Genomic DNA, 27,503 nt, shown 5'->3' with positions numbered 1-27,503 from the left:
TTTGTCTCCCTTCTGACTTTCATGGAAAGGTGGAAACATTTTGTTTTCCCATCTAACGTTCATCTTCTACCCTAATGGTGGAGAAACAGTCTTCTCCACTTTATTTCCCAATGGTATGCTCCTTGGAGGATCTTTAACTTTTACCTCTAAAGAGCATTGATTTTCTGCAGAAATCCTTTTTCCCAACTGTTTGTCGAGGCTTGGAGCTTTAGGTGGCAACTAGAGAGAGAAGAATTTTAACAAACTAATTAACCTCCCTCCAAGCCATTCAGGGTCTGTTCCCTTGGTGCCACTGATGTTGCATTTGTGCTAATTTCCCCTGGAAGGTCTAATGTAGGGGGAGCGATTAAAGAAGGCTTTTCTCGGGCAGCTTTTACACAGCAGGAAGAGGGAAGGTGGCAGGGGCTCCTCTGTTTGGTTACTGCTGTCCCCAGAGTCACCCACCCAGCCCCTGCTGGAGCCAGAGCCCAGCTCCCTGCTCCAGGAAAACTTGGAGTGCACCACTGAGACTGGCCAGGTGCCAGCAAGGCAAAGCAGTCCCTCAAATCTCGCCAGGTACCCTCTGAAATGGGGCTCTGAGTTACACCAAATGTGTCACCCCAGCTTCCCAAACAAACATGGGCTGTCAGTGTAGAGGGAAGGATGTTCTACAAAGCTGAGTGGGTTTTGCCATCACAGTGTCAGAAGGGCTCTCTGCTCCTCTGGCTTTTAACTGCAAATGAAGCAAATGGCAAAGCATTGACAAAGGACTTCCCTGGCCTCTGCCCTGGCCTGGTGCTGGGTCCAGCCTCCCGACCCTGGACACGTGCTGATGGTGTCAAATCTCCTGGAATCAGGGTAGAACTGTGTCATGGTGCCCTGGAAAAAGGAAACCCTCATTGTTATGGATGCTCCTAAGAGCCTTGTGCTGCTGGAATCGGGTGAGGCTCTGGGTGGCAGGAGACAAGCAAAAGCAGGAGTGGGGGCACGGTGCTCATCCTCATGCTGCTCCCAGGCTGAAAGTGGGGATGATGATAGGGAGAAACAACGCTGTGATTCCTGGGATGTAGGGCCGGGACAGCTTGTGAGCTGTGGCACGAACTCCTCGAGTCCAGACTATAAAGTACTTCACAGGCCTGTCCCAATTGCCTGGCCTATTAGTTTTATGGAGGGGCCTATTGTAAGGATGCAGTTGGTCTCCTTTTGGCACGGTAATGAAAATAGAACCACGGTGGGGAGAGAGACCCTGGCAGGGAGGCAGTGGGACGCCTGTGTTCGGGCACTGGGGCCACAGCCTGCGGGCTCCTGGGGTCCCCGGGTATCTGTCGGTGCCGCCGTGGGCGGCACTTTGGCAAGGACAGTCTTTGCCCCTTGGCCCAGCCGAGGGCTCCTGCGGGCACCCCGGAGCAGAGGATGAGGCTGGTGCCGGGCATGCACAGGCAGGGGCACAGTGCCACCCAGTGACTGCGTGTGACCTGCGAGGGGACAGCCGGGGCGGCCTGCAGGCGGCTGCTGCAAAGGTGCCGAGGCAGCAAGGGTAAAGGGTATCCCCAGGGCAGTGTGGAGAACGAAAGCCAAGAAACCATCCACGTTGTTGCTTTGTGGCTACAGTGCACAAGGGGCAAAGCTCGGGGGCTGTTGTGCTGTGTCTGGAGCCAGGGTTTTGCATGCCTCACTCAGGTGCTGACAGAAGCCAGGTGTTGGGCAAGTTGGGGCTGAAGCAGCTCACATTTTAGGAGGAACTTGGCAGCAAAACAAGGGGAGGAGAAAGTGGTTACCTCTCCATGGGGAGGACGTGTCTCTGCTTTGAGAAGCACAGGCAGCTCTGGGGCAGTGTGTCTGGTCCCAGAGGGACAAGGCTGTTGCAGGGGCTGCCTTGGAGCCCCTTGGCCTCTGCCAGGAAGGGACCCCTTGTATCTGGAGCAGTAGGTGAGAGCCACGTGTGGTGGATTTGTGAAGTTAATGCAGGATCTTCCTTCCCTTCTGCCAAAACCCTGCCTACATTCCTTGCTCGGTCAAGCCCTGTGTCTTGTGTTCCCAGGCTGTAACAAGCATCAACAGGCAGCTTGAATTGGGGGGGGGGGGGGGAAAGGGAAAGGAGCCAGGTGCAGTGGGCATGGTGCTGGCATCTCCTGAGGTGGCTCCTGCAGGAAATCACTGCCCCAGGCAATGCCCTGATACCTTTCCAGCATATGTGTCTCTTGGAGGAGGCACAGCCTGTGGTTCTATTTTGGCTGATGACTGCAGGGAGCACAGAGCATTTGGCAGCAGGGAGGGGTGTTAAATCAGCCTGTCCTTCTCCAGGTACATCATCTCCACCCCCTTCCACTTTCCCCAGCTGTTCCAATGCTGTGCTGCCATGGGGCTGCAGGGCTGCAGCGTGGGCTGAAATCAGGGCACTGCAGTGAGGGAGGGAGGTGTGAGCACTGCACAGTTGATGATGCAAGCCCCACACCTTCGCTGCCCTGTTAAGGACTGTGCACACTTTCTGTTGTTAGGCTGCTCTCCAATCTGTCTTTGTTTTTACCAATTTAAATTTGCTGGTGTTGATCCCACAAACACCACTGTAGAGGTCTGTGGGCTTCTGCTGCTGTACAGCACAAAGCCTTGCTAGAAATCAACACCATCTGGAGAGCTGTTTCCATCCCATCACCCACCTCTGCCTCAATGAGATGGTCACTAGTGATGGTGAGGGTGGATCACTGAGCCTCATACAGGCAGGAGCTGCTACTGAGTACTTGAAGTAACCTTGTTTGTCACTGCTGGGATGATTTTGGCCAGAGATTTCCACTGGTGCTGCTTATCCTGCATGTGGTGGTCAGACCTGTGTTAGTGCATTCAGCAGAGTCCCAGACCGGAGCTAATTTTAGCCTTTCTGTTTCAGACTCCTGCTGATGTGTCCCGTGCCCAGGGCAAGGTGCTATTTCTTGCAGGGAAATGATCTTTGTTAATTTTAGATTTAGTTCTCCGAAGTGCCGAGTAGACACAGCTATTCCAGGTAGTCGGGCACAGCGGGAGGTGTTGGATCTTCGTGGGATATGGCTCTTCCTTACACAGCGAAGGCCAGGCCTGATGAATTACATTTCCTTTGTGCCCTGCAGAGCATGAGGCTGATGCTCAGCAGGAATCCAACCCAGAGCTGTGTATCCATTGTCACTGCAGACTCAGAGCCAGGGTACCAGCTGCGATACCTGGAAAGAGTAAAGCTCTTTCTCTTCAAAGTCATTGGATTAATTGTATCACTGGGCACAAGAAGAGGAGGGGAAGAGATGGTCTAACGTAACAGAAATGGATTCAGCAGGTAGGACTCTTCATGACAGCCCCTGAACCACATAATTCAGATCAAAGTAGTAAAGTAGCAGAAGACATTAAAAACTGTGGAAATCAAGTCTAGAAATACAGGGGGTCATTACTTCCCAGTAATGAAAAATAGGCAAGTTTGATTTTTGTATTTTTTATGACAAGGATAGCAACAGTGCACTCTGGGGCCTGGCTGGGTTTGTCACTTCTGTCAGGAGCGTCCCTGGGGTCCCAGCTTGGCTGCTGTCTGATGGTGGGCTGAACAGGAGTCGAGTGCCAAGAGTTTCAAACCAACTCCTGTTGTTCACTTATGTCAGTCCCTTCTGTCAGTTCAAAACAGTAACCTCTCCTTGGACTTGCCACTCCCCCCAAATCAGTTGGATTTTGGGTGCAGGGACAGCTGGGGGAAGGCAAAGCAGCACATCCAGCAGTGCCCTGCTACCCCTGTGCCCTCTGACAGCCCAGTGAGAACTGCTCCTGCCTGAGGGTCTGGAGAGGATTCAGTGGATAGCACAGACTGGAAATCAGTGCAGTGGAGGGGGATTAACAGTCCCTTGGAATCCACACTTCCACTTCAGCTTTAGTGATAAATTTCTAGACCAAATGCTAGTAACAACAGCTTTCTCAGCACTGACTTTCAGCTGCCCTTGTCGGGCCAGCCAGGACGTACAAAGCAGGAGCCAGTTCCCTGTGGATATCCTAGATTTAGCTCTGATCCCAATTGTCTGCTGTGCCAGTGGCGGGTTAGACTAATAACCCGTGCAGGGAGGGTTCTGGTTACAAAATGCCTGGAATGAAGCAAGCAGGTGCTGGGAAGGTTAGCTGAGGGGAGCACTGCATTCATTCCCCATCGCCTCTCGCTCCTCTGCCTGCCTCGGGAGCAGTGGGATGGATCTTCTGCAGGTGAGGCTGCACCGAGGGCCTGCCAGTCCCTGGTGAGCACCGTCACACCACAGAGCAGGAGTAGCTCAGCTTTTAGCTGCCAGGGTTGTGCCAGCCTGGAGCAGGAGCCCCGGTGAAGCAGATGGGCTGAGTCACGGTGACGGGCACTGGGTTCCCAGGCTGCTCCCAGGGAGGGCGGGCAGCTGGAGCACCGCGCATAGCCTGACCCAGGGTGGGCACACAACACTCGGTGTTAATGAGTCGCAACAATCGGTGCCGCCGATCGGTGGCTCTCGGCAAGCTCTCAGGGCTTGCATTTCAGAGCAGGCGGCTCACTCTGGGACAGCTGTGAGAGTTTCTTTCCCTCCTGCCCGTCTGGACACGCGGCGCTGCTGCAGCGGGGCTCAGCTGCTTGCACAGCGACCGCCAGCTTGGAGCTCGGGGGATGGAGGGGTCCTGAAATTGGAACTGCTTTACCTTTCCCCGTTGAGCTGTGACTGGTGGTTCAACAGTTGCTACAGGAGCAGCTGACCTGTCCACTAAAAAAAAAAAAAAAAAAAAAAAAAAAAAAAGGCAGAGAGCAAAATATGGGGGACAGAAATCAGTACGATTGCTCCAAGGTGAGTGCAGCCCTCAGGAGCTTCCATCTGTGCACAGTCCATAATATGGAGAATCATGCAGAAATGTAACTGTGTTCTGCTGTGGCTGCAGTTATTTTGTGTATTTAGGTGTACTTCCTACTGGTATAAGCTCCAACAGATACACCTCTGTGTATGTCTAAAAGGGTATTTGTCATCACACTGGTTTAGAAATAAGACCTTCAAAAGTAAATCCGTGACAAACGGCTGAACCCAGCTGATCCCAGCTTGCACTGAAAAATGGAGGCTTGTGCTGCCCGTTGTTGGACTGAAGTAACTGAACTACTCCAGATTTGCACTGGTAGAAACCTGAATGCAGGTAAGACAAATAAACCCACCTTGAGTTACTGCTTCCCGTTACCTTTTGCCTTTTCGCCTGAAAAAGGATTACCGAGCCCACCGAGTATCTGACCTATTTTCATCTTTAAAACACAACCGGTTTTCTCCAAAACACAACTTGCCAAATGGGACTATTTGATGATAAGACACTATGCAGAGTTGGCTATGAATGTTTATTAACATCACATGGAAATCTGTACTCCAGAGAAGACAAACACAAGGCTGTCACCATACCTACAGAGTCCAGGGAACCAATACAAGCTTTGTAGGCTTCTTCTTTGCAGCAGTGGAGTGGCTGATGTTCTTCTTAAGTTTTCCTCCTATACAGGATCAGCTCATGTATCAGCACCTTGTTAATGATTTAACTGAAAAAAACTTTTAAGTTTAGTTATTATTGATCTGGATTGACTAAAAAGGCAGAGGATGACCAGGACGTGGCTTCTGACTTCCAGACGGTTCTGATGTTTTGCAGCAGCACCTCGTGGCAGGGGCCAGAGCCACAGTCCCTGCTCTCCAGTGCCTGTAAAGGTTACACCTTAGTTACTCAACCAATAATAATAATTCAATCCATTGCATAAACCAGTCATTCTTACAAGCACAGTCAAGGGCATCACAGTAAACAAAGATCATGGTTTCCAGAGAGCCCTGAAAGCCTGGGCCAAAGAGCACAATAAATACAGCAGTGGAAGAGCAAGAAGAGCACAGACATGTCGGGCACCGGGATAGAGGAGACAGTGGTGATCCGTGTCACCCAAGATGTGTCTTTTTCATGTGAACCTCCAGGGCCCAGCAGTATTGTCTGAGAAGAGGCATGAGGATGGAACAGGAGAGTATCGTCCAGCCTGGCAACAGCATTTTCTCCTGCTTAATTCTTCCTTTGATTCTGGAAAACTTCCATTGGCACACTCTGTTCACCCACAGAACAGGGCATTGTAAGGGCAGAGTAAAGGCTTAAACACTCTGCTGTTACCATCAAGGTTTTCAGACTAAAGACAACAAATAATACTGTAAGTTGAGGCAAGTTTTATTTAGACTGTACAAACAGGGCATTGGGGAAAAAACACAGTGGCTTGATGTTGGGACCAGTTCTATGAATTAAGTGGAGTAAGAAATTAAAAAGGCACTAATCTTAAGAAAAGACACTCCGTATATTCTAAGAATATAATTCATTTAATACTGTTAATCTTATAGCACAAAAAATAAAACAAGCTATGATCCCCAAAATAAATTTTAAAAGCTTACACTTAATATTATTGCCTGAAGATCATGGTCTTTAAATTACATGTTGTGTTTAAAAGTTTACACAGTGAACACTGTCTCAAATGCAAGGCCACCTTTCCCACTGCAATAATTGTATTCTTGTCCCAAAATACACTTTAACACAAATAAACAGAAAATGACAACTATACAGGAACACTTTCACTGGTCCCAAAAGGCAGTCTTTTAGGCAGGTCTCACTTCCAAATGCAGGTATTGCGGAAAATGCTTGAAAACTGGACTAGAAAACAAAGGCAGCCCACTCACTCCCAGTATGTTAATACAATATAAAAATTACTTTACAGGCACATGAAATGGCACAAAGAATGCTGTTTTTCCCTTTACAAAAATAATGCTCAGGCTCTTCAGAGCCTCAACCCAAACAGGATATTCCCTTTTGTTTATTCTTTCCCAATTTGTAAACAATCATGAATTAAATAAGCGCTTATCCAGTGATGGACACTGATTAAAAGAGTTTTCATTTAAACTTTCAGACTGGTTAGAGGCTTCAATGTCTATATACACATGTACACAGCAGGAGGAAGCCAAGCCGTTTGTGATAGTTGACTACTGTGGCACCAGGTCATTACACCAGCTCCCAGTTCCAAAGCAAGCACAACTTTAATGGTGCAGAGATTGAAGCCATCACTTGTAGGCTCTCATGCTTCATACCAAGGTAACCTTACACGCCCAAGAATATTTACACTGATAGATTATCACTCAGATTTAAGAGATTTCATAAAACGACAGCACATGTGTTAGCAAGCGACAAGCGATTGAGAATCCAGAGTCCTTCAAAGAGAAACACACACTGATCCAATGCAGTCTTTATATGAAAATATTTGTCTCATAGTAAAATAGCCAAGACACATTTTGAAGCAAGGTTACAATCAGCTTAGGCTGGTCAGTATGCTACATTGAAACCACATTTTACATACCTGAACCACACCGCTGCTACTTGGAGAAACACTGTTCATTCACGGCCTAAAACCAGGTTCATAGAAATTCAAGAATTCTTGTCTTTGCATCAGATACCACTACACACAAATTTTGCATAGTTTTGAAGGTAAAATACTTTGCTTTTCTGCAGTATTGGAACACAATTAAACCTAAAACAATGCTTGTGTTCAAAGCGTACACCTTACTCAATGAGGGGATGAGTCAAAATGTTTATTTCAGTGAAAAAAAAATCAGGTTAAAAGATATGTTCAAGATCTCAAATCTCACAGTATTTATTTACCACGCAAAGGAAGAATTCTACAATCAGTCTTCTGAAGAGCTGCCTGTAACTAGGTCAGGCCTGAAATAAGATTTCTCTGCAGCAGACTGAGTTTAGTGCAGTTTGTATTCAGAAGATGACTTTCAGTAGTACAATCTGTGTAGTAAACGTGCAAGTATTGTTGGGGCACAGGAAAAGCATGACCTTCTTTAGTTAAGAGAACTGCATAGCTTTTTCTTTGCAAGACAAAATGTCAATGCCTATTGTCAAGAATTACAGCACCAAACACTTCAGTCAATGCTACTCTATTTCACAGTTAATTTGGCAGTAAAATGCTCTACAAGAACTTCCAGACTGTCAGCCACTTGATCAATACTACAGAAAACAGTTAATAGATGAACGGAGAGACTTCTTTAAAACCTGGCATTTTGAATGTCAGCTTGTGAATGCCATTTCTGCAGTTCTTCAGTGCCTTCCAGCTAAGGATCTCATGGCACTCCCACATGAACTACCAACAACGTGCTTTTATTAGGATCAAGCAACACAAATCCACAAGAAAACATGCTGGAACTTAAGACAACGTTTATATCATTAGACATTTGTAAGGTCTGATGACATTCTGCAGGTGTTTGAAGTTTCTCATTTTACTACAGCCAACACACTTCCAAAGTTGAAAAATAGGAGCTGCTGTTTTTCCTGCCAGCTTCCACACTGGACGTGTGCCTTAACCAGGCTGTCTGAAAAGGGAGGTTTTGTAGCTGTGTCTTTGCAGACATGTGTTCTGTTAATTCAGCATTCCATCATTTTGAAAAGAGCATTCCAGTTCACCTACAACAAGCATTTGAAGAAGGTGGCACACGCTGTGCCTACACTTTCATATCCTGCACCCAGGCTCAGGCTGAGCACCCGCAGGGCAGGAACAGCGCTCACCCAGCTGCAGCCAAGAGCTCCCTGCTGCACAGCAGCCACAGCAGGAGAGCTCAGGTACACAAAGAGGGAAGGAGCTACACTAGTAACAGACACCTCTGTGGCCTCCTCCAGCACCAGCATTATCACACGGGGGAACCCAGGCAGCTGACTCCAATTGACCATTTTCTAGAGGATACTGGGAGGGGGAGGGACTTGGATCATATATAAACCAGAGCCAGTGCCTTAGGAAGGGAAAAAAAAAAAATCAATAAGAAGTTAGCATGCAAACGATTTGAGATACAAGCAAGGGAAAAGAAGGAAGGGGAAAAAGAAGATGAAAGCAGCTCTGGAAGAGAAGGACAGCAACACAGACACCCTGGTAAAAAGGTACTGTGTTTAAAAAGGAGCTTTTGATGAGCTGGAGCTGGCATAGCTAGGAAACTTTGGAGCGAGCAGGGAGCCTGCAAAGAAATGGATATAAAAGGTCTTTAAATGTTTAAATAAGAGGATTTTATCGGTCTTTACCAAGTTCTTCTGTCCCACTCCTCGTGGCAATCTGACCTGAATACCAAGTAACAGCTTGGTGGCAAGCACTACTGCACTAGTAACACTACACTTTCAACACTGCAGAAGAGCTGTATGTAGAGCAGGCCAAAGTGTTTCCCCTCAAAGCTCACTTTCTACAGTTAGTGCTTGCAAAAATCAACAGAAATGCATTAAATATGTCAAAACCAAGGTACAAGTATCAACCCCTCCTAGGTTGCCTTATAAATAAATGCTTCAGCTTAAATGCAGCTCAATCAATGGTTATTTGCATTTAACACACACTGTTTCAAGAAGGTCAACAACAAGCTTCAGAGTAACAGAAAAGAGCAGTGTCTAATACAACTGCTTAGAATACATAAGCTCCAATTATTGTCCTTTAAAGAAACCATCAATTTAAATGTATTACCTTAGGACAGGTAGTTTCAAAACTAAATCTTTTTTTCAGTTCTAAAATTGCATTTTTGTTGTTGCTTTTTGTTGGGCAGTAATGCATGAGTTGCATGTCTTGACCTAAGATTAGGGCTCTTCCTACTGAGTAAACGAGAAAAAGTCCACAGAAGTTCTCAACAGGAAAGGTTTTTCCCCACACCTCTCTGCTATATTCCGGTTCTGTCTTCTCCAGCTTAAGGCCCAATAAAGTTTTAAAAGTGAAACTAACTTCTGGATGATGCAACTATGGTCTGAAGGTCAGGCAGTGACTTCAGCTGTATGTATTCCAAATGTATATTAAAAGAACTGTCAAACTGCAGCAAGCTGGAAAATGGGCAATGCTAGCAATGTGCCATTAAGTCATCATCCCACCTCAAACAATACTAATGAGAGCCAGGAAAATGAAGCAGCAGTGTAAATTGGGCAGAGGGAGTCATTCGTTCTCATCTGGGTTTTGAGGGTCAAATAGCTGGACATGTGTGAAAGGGAAGAGCCCTTTTCGACCGTTGACTTCTCCTTCCCACTGCCCGTTTATGTTCATCCTTGTAACCTTCACAATATCTCCAACCTGTGGAATTAGAAACAAAAAACAACCTTATCACACATAAGGGACTCTCACCTCTGATACAAATCAAAACAACATCACAAACAAGCCCGTCATAGGGAAAGGAATCTTGCCCTCTTCTTGGCAGAAGGTTCAACTGAAAAGTTACTTTTACTGACTACACTACCACCACTTTGTTGCTAAACATAATGATGTTGTCTGTGCTCTGAGACTCTTAATTACCAGTATATTTAAAGATTACTGAACTACACCTCTTTTTATAGGAGAGCTTACAGCTTCATGCAACAGTATCTTTAGCTTAGACAGAAATTCACATCAGTAAAGCTACCATGAGTGATGAGTCACATCGAGTCACATCCTTTCAAAAGAGCATAGTACTGGAACTAGTTTAAGCAGCATCTGACTTAAAAAGAAATGTAGTTTTTCAAAGAGAGATTCCTAAGGCAAAGAAACCATTACTTGAAGTTCTAATTCCGATGATCACAGTCTAAGAACCTTCTGTAATTTCTAAAATAATGGTACACTTCCAAAGTGGGGAAAAGCAATCTCAAACTTTTTTTTTTATTTTTTTTTTTTTAGTAGTAGAGGTAGATTCTAGCTTTATTTGTGATTTTCACAAATAAATCTTCTTCCTGTCAAAGCATTTGAAGCAGGAATGATGACATGTCAGGCCTTTCCTACCATGACCATTCTTTTCCTATCTGGCAGTGAAAAATGAGAGCAGTCTCAACTATGATCAAGCAAGAAACAACAGCCCAAATGATGATAAATTATACTCTTACTGTTCAACACCTGTATTTAATCTGGATTAGGACAATTTACTAAGTGAAATATCCAAACTGACAAGAGTGTTTAAGAGAAGCTAAATACTCGTTCTCCCTGAGATGCTTCAAGGGAGCTGAACACACAGCCTGTTACAGCAGCTCTCTAACTTTCCCCCTCCCTTCCTGTTTAGTAATTTGACTCTGTGTGGTAACTACAGTAAATATTAGAAAAGTGACATTAGCAACGAAAAACTAATTTCAGAAAAAGTAGAACCAGCCCATGACCAATGCCCAACAGTTTGTTTCTTTCCCAAACTAGGTCCGAAGTGTTTGTAATTGAGTCTCAGTTACCAAACTACTGCTGTGAAACTCAAAGGAAACCAGCTTTAATCCTATTTAAGGAAAAAAACAGACATTGATACAGTATGTAAAACAATTTGTCTACATTTTCAAAACAGTATTAAAATTCAGACCAGATGCAGATAGGCCCCTTGGCCAACATCCTTAAACTTTTCAGGTGAGACCTGTATATTTTATGTTAAAGAAAAAGCCCTGAGTTTATACACAATGATGTGCATGTCACCAGACTATGTGAAGCCCATTTAAACCAGTTGCCATTACTGTAACAGGTATTTTTGAGGATCACACAGAAGCAAGAACCCTTAAGTGAAATTGAACGTGCTACAATAAACTCATTGGCAGTCAGTCACTCAGTGTTATGTCTCTTAAAATGAAATTTGTTGAACTTTGAAACTATTCTCAAGAGATTTAAGCCTTATGTGTTGCTTTGCCTTCCCTACTTTTTGTCTACTAATTTGGATGTCATTGTCCTGTCTGCCCCTCATATTTGAGACTGTCTCACTTGGAACAATTGTAATCTTGTGCTTTTGAGAGAGGAGAAAACCCTTTGAACTCCCTTAAATTCTTAGGCTATAACTGAGGCCATATTATTTTCCTAAATGGATGTCTTTCTATATGCTGTTCCTAAACTCAAACATGAAGCCAGCATACAGAATTAAGCACTTAAACAAGTTAAACACTGCATGTACACACAGAATTCACCCAACTGCTTTTCATCTCTCCAGGGCCTGCTGCAGCATGCTCTAACAGTATATTTGCTAAAAAGCACAATTTGTCAGACTTATCACTCAAGAAAGCCTTAAATAGTAGCAAGATGACCTAAACAGGAACCGAGCAAATGTCTCTTTAGGAAAAGGCTGATAACATCTATAAATAATCAGTGTTACACTGCTACATTTAAATAACCCTCGAAGACAGATCTAAGTTCCAAATTCTAGGCCCGAGCTGAGGAAGATGCAGCCAACATCACAACAGTTTAAAGCAAATGAGTTGCATTTGCACTGCACCATAAACCAAACCCACTCTCAAACCCCTTCCTCTTAAAAAAATCATTTGAACCAAAGCCATGAACGTTTTTGCAGAGTTTGACAATGTAATTCTGTTCATGTGTTGTAGAGATCAAACCATTATTCATTCTGAAGCTCTAGAACAGATATTCTTCAACTTGGTTCCGAAAGACTTCACAATGTGAATAGGTTTGGAAATCTTGCTTCAGCTGAGTGAAAAGAATATTTAAAATATGTCTCCTATTGCATTGCAACAAACTGCCCTGCAGATTAATGATGTAAAATGTCCTTTATGCTGCTGGGTGGGCAAAGCTGCTGCACACCAGCATCTGCCACTAAAGACAGCTGGCTGACAAAACAACTCAAAACATACTGCCATATGCCAAGAACCACTGGAATAGTAAATTAATTTGCAATAACTTTCTACTCTTTTTAAGAGAGTTTTTATTTAAATGAAAGCTGCTGAATATCCTCTTGTGTTATATTATTTTAAAGATGTAGTTTCCCTGACAAGACTAAATTAAACAGCATGTTGAAATAAGGTTTTGGTGCAGGAACCTTGATTTCATTCTAGACTAACTCATGGATCTTATCTTAAAGACCTTAATTTCAAAACTGTCCAGAAAAATCTGGTCAACTAGTACTTCTATGTATTCTTCCCCCCAGTAAAAGTATTATTTTGTAAATGCCTTTTAAAGCATGTATAACACGGTCAGCTGAAGTGCAATCTCCCACTAAAATTATTTAACACACTTTTTTTTTCAGAGAATATTTTAAGACAGTCAGAAGAATTGTCTTATGATTAGGCACAGGACACAGTCAGGAGACCTGGTTCTATTCTCATCTCTGCCACAAACTTCCTGTATGACCCTGGACAGCTAATAGCCCTTATCTATAGAGGAGGAGAACACTTCCTTAGACTCAGCATCTCTCAGAAATGTTAATTCAGTAGTGAAGCACACCAGGATTGACCTATCACTGCTGAGATGAGTAACACTTCTGAAATGCAGCCACTTGGTTACACCCAAGTGATACAGATCAAAATGTATTTTAGATAGCATCTTTCATTATGTCCTTGTTAGAGCATGAATTCAAAGCCCTGGGGAAACACAAGCCAGTCTGGAACATGCCAGTCAGAAAGGTTACTTCATTCCCTCTAGACTTTTCCGTACCTGTGTTCCATCTGAAGATGATTCATACTCTGCAAAAGGCTTCCTGCAAGCCATTTTAGTCAACCAATTCAGTGAGTTTTACAGATATTTCAACAATTGTACGTTAATAGTTGTATGGCTGATAAAGTTCTGTAGTGTAAGTTTAAGGAGATAAAAATGCATTAAAATTCTAAACCATCATTTTAGCCCACTGGGTCAGTGCTATAGGAAACACTGCTCTCTGGAATCTACAGGGTGTTGAATCTCAGTCATTATCCTAATTAGTGTCAGAGCTCACCTTCTTTGGTTACACTAACATGAATACCAAAACTAGAACAGTTGTTCAGGCCAGCTGCCTGTCTGGAAAAGAACAGACAAGGTCCAGCACTGAGAAAATACCTATAGCCTATTGTCCCCAAACTGAGGAGCTACACAAGACAGACAGAGTTCAGCCACTCTGCAAACAGGACAAAAGGACACTGAAGGAGCAGAGCTGGTGCTCTATGTATTGGAACATCCAAGAAAGCACCAGGCTAAAAGCACAGCTTAATTATCCTTCACTTGTGGTGTTCTGGGCCAGAACACAGGTGGTGCCCAAACTGGAGAATCAAACAATTCAGAGGAAAAGCTTCATCCATTCTTGAGGCATGAAAGGAGGTTCAAGGGCAACATAGAAATGTGGAAGTGCTAGAAGCAATTAACCTGGCCTCACCTAGGAACAGATTAAAACAAAGGAACTTTGCATTTCACCAAGAGCCAGGAAAAGTGTCAGAGTAGGGGTCACAGCATTAAGAAAGTGCTGCTTTTCATTACGTGGTGGTAGCCTGTCTCCTTCAGATCAAGCCACTGTCGTGACTGTACAGAATCTGGAGAGCTCACTTTCAGTTCAACAGTTATAGCAACCAAAGTTCCCTGATCAACAATTCACACTACATAAATATAGGATCAATACTTTCCTTAAAATCCAGACTTTGTGGGTTAGATGCATTTTAATGTTTAACACAGCGAGGCTAAGTTTCCTTGGCTTAAGAAAAAAACAATGCTTGTTTTCTACTGTAAGAAGTAGCCTAATTTCCTAATTAAGAAAGTTCTACTGCTAGCACATTTTGGCCTACTTGTCTCAGCTTTCCTTTGAAGAGGGAAAAAGTTAACTGTAACCTAATTGTAACAAGTTCAAGAGAAATACTGTAAGTCAGTTATATAATTATGGTGGATGGACATTTCTTTCACCAAAACATTTCAGTGACAGGTTAACTCTGTATTAGCAAACATACACTTTTATGATTGCTACTTCACAAAAGGATGAACTACTTAACACTATAATGCTGACACGAGTCTATAAAAAGGCAACACTGGTATGAAAATTTTCAAAAACACAGTGCAACTCTTTTTAAAAAGAAAAAAATAACTTTGATTCTGTAACACTGTCAAGTGAATTCTGGAGACGAACTCTACTGAAACACTGCTACCTTCAAAATTAACTATGACCCTGATTAGAGCACTGGTGATATATTTAAGAAGCATTTTTTAAACACAACAAGTATAAATCTGGTGGCTGCTGCTGGTCTCCCATTGTCTGGTTTCTTACCCTATTTCATTCCATTTTATAAGTGAATATAAAAGTTGTTGTTCATGTCCTGGTTACAGCTTGTCAGTTTGAAACAAGGCTTCATTAACACACTGTTGCTAACAGACTGGCTATAGAATTACTGCAAGTTTTTAAAGGCTGGGAAGCTTTCAGGTAGACTTTGCTGCTCTGTATCACAGTAACAGTGCCAAAGAGTCTCTGCTCTTATCAAATCAATCGCCTTCTTAAAGTGTAAGTGCTTTGAACATGGGCCTGCCCTCCTAGATTTCCCACAGTAATCAGCAGGATTGAAGATCAGCAGTGCATAACCCTGTGGTGCAGAGCTCTGGTCCCAGCAAGCACAGGACGCTGTAACCCCGTTCTTCATACCCTTCCTCTACATCACCAGAAAGGAAGGAAATAGCTTCTTGGCAAGAAGTACACAAGTAAAGAAACAGATCTGTCTCGTTGGCTGTGGAGCTTTCTGGTTAGGGGTTGGGTTTGGTGGTTTTTATTTTGTAGCTTGCTTGTTTAGTGGTTTGGGGTTTTTTAATGCAGTACCCATCAAATTCTACACATATGAGTAATGAAGTTAGTTGTAGTGAGAAGCTACAATCTTCAACCTGTAGAATTTAACGTTCATTAAAAACATTAAATCTGAACTGCTAAAGTAATTCAACAGACAAAAGCATATGTAAATCTTAGAAATACATGTAATTTATTGTAGGCTTTACTAGAAGTTCCCTGGTGCGGGGAGATGCACAAAATTACATGTACCACCAGCTGTAAGCTTTGAGATAGTGTCTATACTTAGAACTACTACTTTAGCCTATAAACAGACTGTAACTTAATTTTTTATTTCAGAGAACAGAGGTAGAGTATATAACACAATAGGGTCGAGTTAACACTTAGGTATTAGTAACTTCAGTAACACCAGTATTGTTACCCAGAGAGGCTGTGAACTCCCCATCCCTGGAAGTGTCCAAGGCAACACTGGATGGGGCTTGGAGCAACCTGGGATAGTGGAAGGTGTCCCTGCCCATGGCAGGGGGTGGAATGAAAGGAGCTCTAAGGTCCCTTCCAACCCAAACCATTCTGTGATTCTATGTAATGCTAAACAAACTCAAACTTAGCTTGGCAAAAATAAATGCCCTATTGACTAGTATCCTACAGAAATAAAATTCTAGTTGCTTTTAAATTGGCACAATTTAAAATTCACCAGTTGAATCCTTCACCTTTATCCAACCTATCAGATCTTGTTTCAGATTTTCTGTAGAATAGTCACTTGGTCACTTACATTTTTCATGTAAGAAATTAAGAAAAACAACAAAACTCGCTACAAAACAAACTTCTCTGTAACAGGCTATAAATTTTTAATTTTTCTTAAAGAAAAATTCTGTCAGCTTCTGAAAATAGTAGTGTACAATGGAAACACTGGACGTGCAGGCAGGGAGCTTGTCCCATTTTCAAACTGAACCAAGAAGAATGACATCGCTCCACATAAAAGGAAGTTGAGCAGATTACTATGCCATGGCTTTATTTACTCCAGATGCTATTCTCTTCCTTTTAAGTACTGTCTGTGTGCTGACCACACAAGGCTACAGCCAGCAAACAGATATTTTGCTTCATGTTCCATTATCAGTTTAAGTGAGATGGCACAATCAGCACCCATGTAATTACACTCACAAGGTGTTCTACCTGTACAAGCTGAACTGCCACTTAAGCTACACCTACACTGAGGTGCAGAACTGTCAAATAATATTTTCATGAAAGAACACCATTAACTTTCTTCCCCAAAATGCTCCCATAACCTGTTTTTTTGTCCAACACAACTTTCAGTAGTCTTACAAAACAGAAGTTTCAAATGGTTCCGTTTATTTAGTAATGTGTAGAGCCCTCACAAGGCTGGGATTAAATATTTTACAGGGTCTCGCAGGTGTTTGGCAAACTAAAGGAAAATCATGAAAAGCCACTATTCTTTAAGAACAGCCCATGTGACAAAAAATGCTGCTATAATGAAATTGCTCAAGTTCCCTATACATGGATGGATATGGAGAAGCTGCAATCGCTGATTTCAATGAAAATGTAGAGCAGTTCCCAGAATTCTGCTTCTGAAGCCTCTTGAGAAGCCACAGTGTGGATGAGGTACATTTGAAAAGAAAACAGACTGCATGGGAAGACAAAATATGCCAGTGTTGAGAGACACAAAAACGTGAGGCAGGAAGTGCTTAGAGGATGAGAAGAATCTCTCAAACAAAACTTCAGTAAGTTGAAGGTTCAAAACATGTCAAACCTATTTGTTGGCCAGAGAATGAATCCTACTGGTATCCTAGAGTAGCTAAACTGATGGGGTTAACTAACTAGGTCACTTAAAGGGCAAGTCAGAAAAGTCTGTATGTGAGGAGCAACCTTCCAAGTGGTTCTGCTATCCTGCAGCAATGCAAGCTCCCCGAAGTAATTCCATGACACACTGATAACATAAAATCAATTGCTTGCCTTGCTTTGCTTTCAGAAGCATGAGTAGTTCTAGCAGGAGTCTTCCATACAGTGCAGTTGGCAGTGAATTTACACTATGATAATTTTCACACACTGCTCACAAATAACAAGCTGCCAGATTTCACAAGACAAAGAAATTCCAGTGATTCATATTTAACTTTTAACCCCATAAGAGTAACCACCTGTCTTACAAATACAGGAGTGAAACAATTAGGGTGAGCACTCTGAATAATGGGAAGTCACAAATATATCCTTCCAAATTTCAGTCAAAAGTATCAGCCACAGGTAACAGCTTTAACTTGCAAAGCAACTGAGCAAAAACAATAGGAAAAGTTCTAAAGTATTTTAAAGACCATTGTTCTTTTACTTGCTAAAATGTTGGTGCTTTCTATGCTTATTTGCTTGCAGTTGTTCCTGCAAGTACTGCAGCATGTTCAGATTTCACTTTTTTCAGGAGAGACATTTTTGAATGACAGGTTAACTAGCTTTCAGTATCATTTAAGTGTTAAAGTACCAATCTTAGTCTTCTGGATACAGCTTTGAAAATATTCTTCCAGTCAATCATTTACTGATCATTTATTCCAGTTAAACTAGAAGTATTATATGAATTCTTTACTATTTACAGAATAACGCTCTGAAATTTTACAATATTATCTCTAATAAAAATAAAATTACAAATGCAATAGCAAGCACAGGAACTTGCAGCACTGTAGAGGTTACATTACAATCCTCACCCCCAGTTTAGATGTTAGTGTTTCTCAAATTCCATTTTTGAAAACCAAAGTAAAAGGGACTAGAGTATTTCTGATACATTCTGCCCAGATTTCAGCTCTCAGCACAAGATCTTCAAGTGCATCTCACAGCAGAGGATCAGAAACACTACGTGTATCAGCCAGCAATCTTTACCTTTCTCTGGAGCATGCCGCTGTCAGTTCTTGGCCTGGAACTCTACAATGATTAATGAAACATCTCTTTCCTTCCCCAAGATTAGGTGGAGAAGCAAAGCCATCCTCTCCCTAGCACTTCTTCAGCATGTGTGCACTCTGCTACCCTTGTAACATTTGCACAGTTGAACATGCAAGAAGGGAGGGAAAATACAGGTCCTAAAGTTACTTACTAGGCCATTTTCTCAAAGGAAGTGGTATAGATGAAGCAATTCCTGTGGATGTTTCTTCAGAATGTAACCTAACTTCTCAATCCTTTGACATAAATAAGCAGACTCCACATGAAGTCATCCACACCAACTTCACCATAACAATTTTTAGTTTCTTCCTTCACAAGGCAATTGAAAACTCTGAGACTGGAGGAAAAACTTACCTCTAATGCCAGCGCAGTCTTGTCATAAGCACAGGGTACTCTCTTTTGGACAGCTTTGGCATAGACTGGTCCATTCTGTGTGCTTGGCAGAGGATTGATCACTGCTCCAGGTGTGCTGGATACTGAGGGAAGGGGAGTTGCGGTTTGAGGCTGAGCATAAGCATGGGCAGGTTCTGGAATACCGTAACTGTTGGAATTCCTGTTTCCATGCTTCCCAACAGAAGGTCTGACTAGCTTTTCTACGTAAGGAACAGGAATCATCCCAATCCGACCTTCCTTGTTTCTGGCACTCCACCACTGTTCTTCTGGCTTCTCTACAATTACCAGTAACTCGCCCTTTTTAAACGGGAGATCCTCAGCATCGTTGCCAGGAAAGTCATAGAGAGTCCGAACGTACTCCACGTTTTCTTCTGCAGTGGACATGGCAGGGGCAGATCCAGATCCCATTGGTGGACTTGGATACCTGAAGATTTGGTAAAAGTAATAGCTATTGGTTTGTGTTTCCAGTAACAAAGCTAAGTACCAGGTTTGCAGTAGGAACATCAGTTAGAAAGGAGTTACTTACTTGGATTTGTAACAAAGGTATTGGTTTGGTAGCGCTGTGAGGCATTTCATGAGTAACTCACACTCTCAAATAGTTACTTAAATACCCAAAGTAGCTTCCCCAGAAACCCAAAATACTCTATCATGGGATGCAGAAAACTGGAGGAAATAATGCAAAAATCTTCAGTCACCTGTTCCTGATTGTTGTGAAGATGTTAAGTTATGAGAGTAATGGTACAGAAAACCAAATTAAGACTATTTGGGTGATTGAGGTAGAAGGGCAATACATAAAAATGTAGCTGTGAATCTCTCCAAGAGTCCCTCGCCACCTCCGAAGTTATCAAAATAATTTTATTTTGCTTTTAACTTCACTGCATCCACTTCTAAAGAATTTGGTAAGTAAATGGTAGACTAGAAGCACTGTAGAGGAAAAAGGGAACAAAGGTAAGATGGTATGACATCTTCATAAAGACAGTATGAAATACTTCCATCCACTCATAAGATGGTACTAAGGAAAAAAAAAAAGATTAGCCTTCTATAAATATTCCTTTGCCTATTAGCCATATTATCTTTAATTTATTTACATAATTTTTATTACTATGTCCATCATTTGTCAAATACAGTCACTTTGTTGTCTGTAATAATATATAAGATTGTCCATCAAATAAGCATGTGTTCACTATTTTCACCGTAAATGTTATACATCTTATTCAAAGCAGCTGTCAAAAAAAAAAAACCCCTTAATGGATATAGGCCACCACAGATACTTATTATCTAAGCTATGATAGCAAGAATGCATGTCATTAGCCTTCTTCAATTCTCTTTTGCTACTTGCAAAATACCATGGAAGTCACATCCCTGTGATTTTTTGCAAGATATGCCAGAAGCCCTGAAGAGAAAGAAATTCCATCTGTCAGACACCCTGCTGCAGCCAAAGCAGGGGGACAGAGGGAACCCTTCAAGGAGCAATTGCTCTGCACATGCAAGAGCTCAGGAACATCAGCAAGGATGGTCAGAGCTCATTACTAAAGATGCAAAACAAACAGAAAGTTTAAAATGGTCCATTTACAACTGTTTTAAAAGTTTAAGATGTCATCCTCAAGATCTAGAAGTACTGCATGGCTCTATATAGAGACCACCTTTCAGACTGTACTTTATGAAATTATAAGAATGAGTAACTTTCAGAAGGACAAACATCAGAAAACAATTTGCCCAGGAAAATGCCAGAGAAATAAGAATTAGCATAACAGTTCTGAGGCACGTACCTCGCCACCCCTATTCTAAATCTAGTCCATTAACAAAAAATAAAAAAACCAAACATCTGGAAATGCTACCTTTCATCCTCCCTCTTGCAGCAGGAAGTCTCCTTTGCACAGAATGTGAAACCATCAACCACATAATTGATTTTTCTCAGAGTTTTAACAAAAAATCATGCTAAGTAAAAACACCTAGTCGATCCCATTTGTAGCTGTAAAAAAAACGTCTGCCAATTCACAGCAGGTTAGGTCAAATCTGTCTCTGGGATGAGAGAAGAATATGCAAACAAAACCTTGAAAACAAGGTGGTACTAAAATGTTCACAGAACATTTCACACAGGATCATAACAAATACCAAGTGTGGAAGTCCAACCAGCTCTAAGTTCTAAAGGTCTTTGAGAAAGCCAAGTCAGTCATGGCCATAACTAATTAAGAACAAGATTTTGCATCCAGAAAGGTTCAAGAGTTTCCAGGCTGGAGAACAGAGATAAGCATGAAGATTGGTTCAGCATAAGACTTTTTTTCCTTCCCAACTCTCCACAAGTTTAAGCATGCATATAACACTGGGCAGCTCCATTTAAGCATTCCTGCAATGGTGAAAACGATTTTATTTTCATCTATATGAAATCATACCCAAAAGGCTACCAGCAGCTTGAAGAGTTCCTGAAGGTTGTGCTTTCTATCACATCCTGCCCACCACTTGACAGCTTTTCAGAATTACTTTTGAATACTTGAGTTTTTCAACTTGACAAGCTATTGCCAATCTTTGACAAGTGACTGTAATTAAGTACTGGTCTATGCCAAGGTTCAATAGTGATTATAAACCTCAAAGTTATTCCCTCCTAAGAACTTGCTGATCTGCAAAATCAGTAGACAGTAAGATATTAAAATGCAGAATTCAGAAGTGAACCAATTTGGATTTTTTTAAATATGTCACTACTTTTCTCTTATTTAATTTCATCTTATTCTATCCAGGAGGCCTAAAAGCTTTGACAAAAGATACTGTGAAAGGCTGTATTAATTAAAGTGAGGAATATATTGTAGGGTTCTTCATAAGCAGTTTACTGATGCATGTTGCAGGTATGTCCCATGCTGGGACCAGGACAAAGAAGGCACTCGTAGCCAAGTCACATTTTCCCATCCTCCTAGAACAGCATTTCTCAGTGAAGTGTATGGTATATGCAGATATAGATGAACAGTGCTATAAGCAAACTGTGAGAAATAAGTGTTCTACATTTTTTTGGCGCAGAAACGCCACTCTAGAAATTTGGGAAATGCTGCCCTAGAATGTATTAATGCTGACTTAACAGGGCAAAGCAGTCTAATCACATAAAAGCCAGCTCTATTGTAATCATTGCAGGGATAGACAGCAAACTAAGCTCAGAGGCTATACTTCAATCACGGAGGAGACTGGCGAACCAGCTTCTCAACCACTCTCGGAACGGAAAGATAATACTAGAAGAAAAGGGCAACACAGGGTGACGGGCGACCACACCCTCTTTTAAGGCAATCATAGCCTGGTAGAGGTACATAGTACCTTCACACACAAGGTCAGCACAGGGACCGTGGATAATTTGACCGAAAGAGCAACACTTTTAATTGTCAGTGAGATCCAGAGCATTAAGAAGGCCCAGTGCTACCAACGAATGTTTCCTTAGTATTTATTCATAGCATCTACACCCAGTGCCAGGCTCCCGGAGCTACTGGGCAGGACTATGACACCTGTACAGGTCTCGCCTCCTCGCGCCACGCGGTGTGGCGGGGGCGGGGGACACTCACCTGGGCGCGGGCTCGATAAGGGTGGTGGTGTCCAGGTAGTGGATCTTGTAAAACTCCAGCAGAGCGGGTAGGTGCTCGAACTCCTGGTCGCCGATCTTAAAGCGGCGGTTGGGCAGGGAGTTGATGATGTAGTGGGAAACGCGGGAGTTCTCGGACACCGAGAGGACGTAGTCCCCCGGGCAGGTGGACGAGTCCCGCACCAGGAACATGCCGTGCCGCTGCCCTTGCAGCCGCGTCTGCGCCTCCGCCCGGGACACCGGGCCCACGTACCAGCTGGAGCGGTCCGACGAATCGAAACGAGCGGCGGAGGACATGGCTCCGGGCGGGGAAGGGGAAGGAAAGGGAGGAAGGAAGGTGAGGAGCCCGAAGGCCCAGGCGGAGGAAGAGACCCGGAGAACGGGAGGCCTGGGCAGAGAGGCCTGGGAGGCGGAGGGGGCTGGGGGCGAGAGGGAAGCGGCTCGTGCCTAGTCCAGGAGAAAGGGAACCCAGGGCAAGGGGGATAAGAGGGAAGGAAGCTCCGTGCCGCTGGAAGCAAAGGGCCGAGAAGCGGCTGGGGTGGGGCTGGCCAGACGCGGCGCGCAGGGCCCCCGAGTTTCCCTCAGCGGCGGGGTGTGCAGGGCATCCTTCCCGCCTTTCTCAGGCCTGCGGCGGGCCCGGCCAGGCGGGTGGACGAAGAGCAGCGGAGGCTGACACGGACACACGGCCCGTGAAAGCGGCGAGCGGAGCCGGCTCGGGGCGGGACGGGGAAGGCAGAAGCGCCGGGCGCCGCGTCCCCCCGCGGGTTCCTCCCCTCGCGAGCCGAGCTCCAAAATGGCGGCTGCTCTGGGCCGCGCGAACGCTCCGAGACACCGCCCCGCGCACGCGCCATGGCGGCGGCGGCGGCGCGGGGCCGCGCCCGCCTCAGGGGCCGGGCCGGGTTTCGTGCCCCGGGTCCCAGTGCCCCCGTCCCGGCCGCCAGGGGAGCGGGGCAGCCGCATCCCCTCACCAGGGCAGGGCTCCCTCGCTGCTGCAGGCGCGCTTTGGCGCGGGTCGCCCCCAGAAACTCCCCAGCCCTTGGCCTTAAGGTATCTGGGGGGGACCCTTCATCTTCTCCCCATCCCTCTGGGCACGACTTCTCCCCTTGGTGCCGCCCAGCCCCGGGCTTTGCCCCGCGGTGCCCCGGGACTGCCTCGGGCCGCTCTCACTGCTCCTGGATCTGAGGGGCGCCAGCACCCTGACCCCAGGCGGTTTGCACACAGACACCACCTCCCCTGAGGCTTTGCTGGTTTTTACTAGTTAATTAATTTTCTTTTAAGGAACAAAACGGCCCGCTGTGATAATCATCTCTGATCCCGAGATAACTTCCTACGTGCTCTAAGGGGCCGTTTCCTGCCTGCTCACAGCCTGGCTCCCAGATAACGAGGTCAGAGCCCTGTCCGGCCCAGGCGGGAGGGAAGATGGTGCCGCAGCCGCTGAAGAGGAAGGAAACCCCGGAAAGGACTCAGCAGGGCTCGGGGGCAGCGCTTGGCACAGGGTGCGGATGAGCTGTTTGAATTTGAGAGGGAGGTTGTCGCCGTGAGCCCGGACGGGCACCGAGCCGTGACTCACGTCCCGGGGCCGGCGGCGGCGCTCGGCCCGTCCAGCCGCAGTGGGCTGGGGCGCGACAGAGTAACTGCGCTGGCTCCCCGGACGTGCTCGAAACCTCTGCATGTTGTGAGTTTAGCTCAGTCTTGTGACTTTAATTTGTGCTTTTGGTTTTCATATTGCTTCAGGGCTTGCAGCGTGAAATGAAGCAGCACTTGAAAGCAAAAAAAATCCAAAAAACAACAATTTAAATGGAGAAATAGATTTAAGACATCTGTCTTGAAGCGCTTAACTGGACTGTTGTGCAGTGTTGTTTCAGCTTTGCTGTCTTTCTTTCATGCTCTACGTTTTCCAAAAGCTCAGTCATTTTTTTCCTCTTTGTTTCTCGTCCTACGTTGGCAACCAGTGCCAGCTGAGGTGTCTGGACTGGAAGGTATGCATAGGCTGTGTCTCTGCAGACATTTAGCAGAGTTCAAATAATCTAAAATGGAAGACTTCTCCAGTGTCATGTTTTAGACAAAACTATCCAGGAAAGGTCCCATCATTAAGATGAAAGGATCTTAAAGAAGCCCCTGAATCCATGTACAGGTATCATTTTACCAGCTGTTGACATACAGCCATCTCCTGGGTGGAAAACAACAGCTGTTAGTCATATATAGCAAAATAGTGACCTAGAGATGAGTAATTACATCTGAAAATTCACATCTATGCAAAAAAAATTTCATCCATTACTAGGAAAGCTTACTTAGTAGCTATACCTCTGATCCAATCCTACTGGTTTAAGTGCTTGTATCTGCCAGTAAGAGTCAGTTTTAAACACCTGTATACAGGCTACAATAGAATATGAAGGTTATGATGTTTTCTTGTGTCATTTGAACAGATCTGGCTTGTTTTCTGTTTGACCATGGCCAAAGTACAGATTGAAAGATAGCACTTGGACTTGCAATAATATGCTAAATAATGTTTAAAAATAATTGCAAAAGATGTAAGTTAGCATCAGATTTAGTAACACATAAGATATAAAAAGGAAATAAAAAGTCCTGCTGCTTCATTTGATTGAATTACAATTTTTGTTAAAATAAAAATCAAATATGCATAGTGATTTTGCCTCCATTTTATAGGGATAATACCAGAATCTCAAAAGAGTTGGAACATATCAGAAATAAGTAGTGTTAAATATAAAGCAGTTTTTGTGCAGTACTGCATGGGGCTGGACTGCTGCTAGAGAACCAACACACCCACCTTCCCATCCAGAGAGGATTCTAAGGCATGGGGAGGTTTTCAGTTTGGAAGGAGCTTTCAAATTTGATGCTCTGAATTTGTATCTATGCAGGCCATGTGCATCCTTCAAGTAATTCCCTCCTCAGTTTTAGTAACTGTTGTTAAACTAAACCAGATATTTTAGGTAAAAGATACCACATCCTACTTCCATATGAGAAAAAGGTGACTTGTTCATCATTAATGTTTTCTGATAAGGCTAGGATTCAACTTCCTAGACAAGAGACAATCATCTCAGGTGCATTACATCCCTACAAATGCATTTAGGAAGAATGGATGAATGTCTGCTAGCACTTTACCTTTTTGGTATGTAAAAATACCTTCATGCCCTTTGACTTCACCTGTTGGCAGCTGACAGCATGGTCAGCCATAAGGCAGTGGAGGAAGTGGGGAGCTCAAAAGGGCATCAGCTGCCCATGAAATAAAAACTCAATTGGCAGAATATTTCCTTGAGAAGGCCCTGTACCACTTTCCCTGTGCCCAGCTGTTCCTTCTTCCTTTCACTGGAAGTGTTTGATGCCATCAGTTGGGCTGAGTGCCAAATAAATTGAACATGTGGCTCATCCCTAAGTAAGGAGAAGTAAATTTCTGTCAAGGGTACAGAATAAGAATCCTTTTTTTTGTTTCAAATCAAGTACTGGTATGCTTCCAATGCAAAATTAACGACCCTAATTTAAACTATGAGGAAAATGGGAAAGGATATGTTGGGTTTGGAAGTAGACAGCTGGAGAAGAAATACAGTAGTGAAAGCAGTTATGAAACAAAGCTGAAGCAATCACAATCACTTCTGCAAATGGGGAAGCCTGAAATACTTCAGGATACAAGTCCACTAATTACAAATCTGGCAAATATGCCTGTAAAGCTTTACCTCTGTGCTGGCAGGAAATAGGAAAATAGATCATCAAGAAACCTAATTACTATTCTCCCGGACTTCCTAATATATCAGCAGTTTAAGTGTTGGTATTTTGATCACTCAGTTCTGGAAGAGCTGTTTGATTGTTCTCTCACAGACCAGAAATAACTTAAAGCCTTCCTAGTTCATTGTCCATCTGTCCATAATGTCTTGTTTTATACTGGCTCAGAGAGCTTACTGTAAAAAAAAAAAAAAAAAGCCTTTTACTGTCAGAAACAAAATTGACATATTTAGGACACCAGAGAATTAATAAATAAAAAAATACAGAATCAGCTGGAAATCCCTGAGTATATGTTTCTCTTGAGGTAACAGAAAGCTTAAGTGGGCTGGTGAAAATTCAGTTCCTGAAGTGTTACCCTGGGTAAGAAAACCAATCAATAATAATTACAGCTCTGTGTATCAACCTGTAACCTTTCCTGCAATTTGTTTACATAGGTAATGGTAGTAAACAAGAAGTGCTTTATGTCTGCTGAGTTAGAGAAAATTAACATTTTTAAACCAAAGCAATTTTATTATTATTTAGCCTGTGTGCTAGTTTGAAAAAAAGGACATGCTGGCCTAAAATGAGCTACTGCAAAAAAAAAATTATTAGGATGGTTTGAGCTAAACTCCATGTTTTTCTACCTAAATGAAATACATAAAGGTAAGGTAGTGCAGATTGTAACTTTCAAGAGTCACATTATGCTCAGATGTAAATAAATTCTGGGGCTGAAAGCAACAAGTTGTTGTTTTTTTTTTTTTAATCTAATATTACCTGCCCTTCGGTTTAGTTCATGTAACTTTGGGTTATTATACCAATAAGTGAAAAAAAGAGAAAACATAGTGCTAAGATAGATGATCATCTGCTTTAAGCAATTTCTTTGCAACTGCATTCTAAGCCTTATATTCATTAGCTTTGCTCAGCATCCAACTGCAACATTTAGTGAGTAATGCAATCACAAAATTGCATATGCTGACAAATGGAATAAGGGATGAGCTCTCTAGAAATCAGGATTCAAACACAGGAGGAGTGACAGGGTAGAAGCTGGAACCCTCCCCCCCCCAAGTTTTCTCAAGATTGTTTATTTGGCTCATTAATTACTCATGAATGTCTTCTATTCTCCTATGTAATCTAAGAATTAGCCTCTTAGGTTGATTATTTGTAACAGTGAGTATTACCCTCTAGTGGTACACACAGGAAAAGGAGCTAGACAAAGAATGATTATTTCTTTTTTCATTGTTAAAGAGGCTAAGTTTCATCCAAACAACATAAATAACTCTGTATAACACAGGGCATCACTGATCTGTCTAGAGGTGCTGGTTAAAATGGAAAATGCACTGCACTGAGCTGGATGTCTATTAGTTAGAAACAGCTGGGTCTTTAATCACCTGTTTGCAGAGGAAATAAATTGCCACCTGCAGTCTGGAAGGAATGGTTCTAGTGATCCCCAGGTCAGAGAGCATGTC

The 27,503-nt window shown here is 43.4% G+C and overlaps 1 protein-coding gene across 2 annotated transcripts; it reads right to left on the bottom strand.

Annotated features, from left to right (window-relative positions):
- Positions 1-6,144: 6,144 nt before the first annotated feature.
- On the bottom strand, positions 6,145-23,058 carry CRKL (CRK like proto-oncogene, adaptor protein). Of its 2 annotated transcripts, none has more exons than XM_062504369.1 (3): positions 22,304-23,058; positions 18,726-19,188; positions 6,145-10,066 (listed from the first exon to the last, which is right to left on the bottom strand). In XM_062504369.1, exons 1-3 carry the CDS (start codon positions 22,615-22,617, stop codon positions 9,932-9,934), a joined length of 912 nt encoding a protein of 303 aa, XP_062360353.1. In that variant the 5' UTR covers positions 22,618-23,058; the 3' UTR covers positions 6,145-9,931. The 2 variants fall into 2 exon arrangements, with proteins under 2 accessions (XP_062360353.1, XP_062360354.1); XM_062504370.1 differs by having other exon boundaries at positions 18,726-19,179.
- Between the last annotated feature and the right edge of the window lie 4,445 nt (positions 23,059-27,503).

This window comes from Cinclus cinclus, chromosome 17, assembly GCF_963662255.1.
Source record: "Cinclus cinclus chromosome 17, bCinCin1.1, whole genome shotgun sequence".
Classification (NCBI taxonomy): domain Eukaryota; kingdom Metazoa; phylum Chordata; class Aves; order Passeriformes; family Cinclidae; genus Cinclus; species Cinclus cinclus.
The sequence above is the reverse complement of the archived record's forward strand: the minus strand, read 5'-3'. Positions and strand labels throughout refer to the sequence as shown.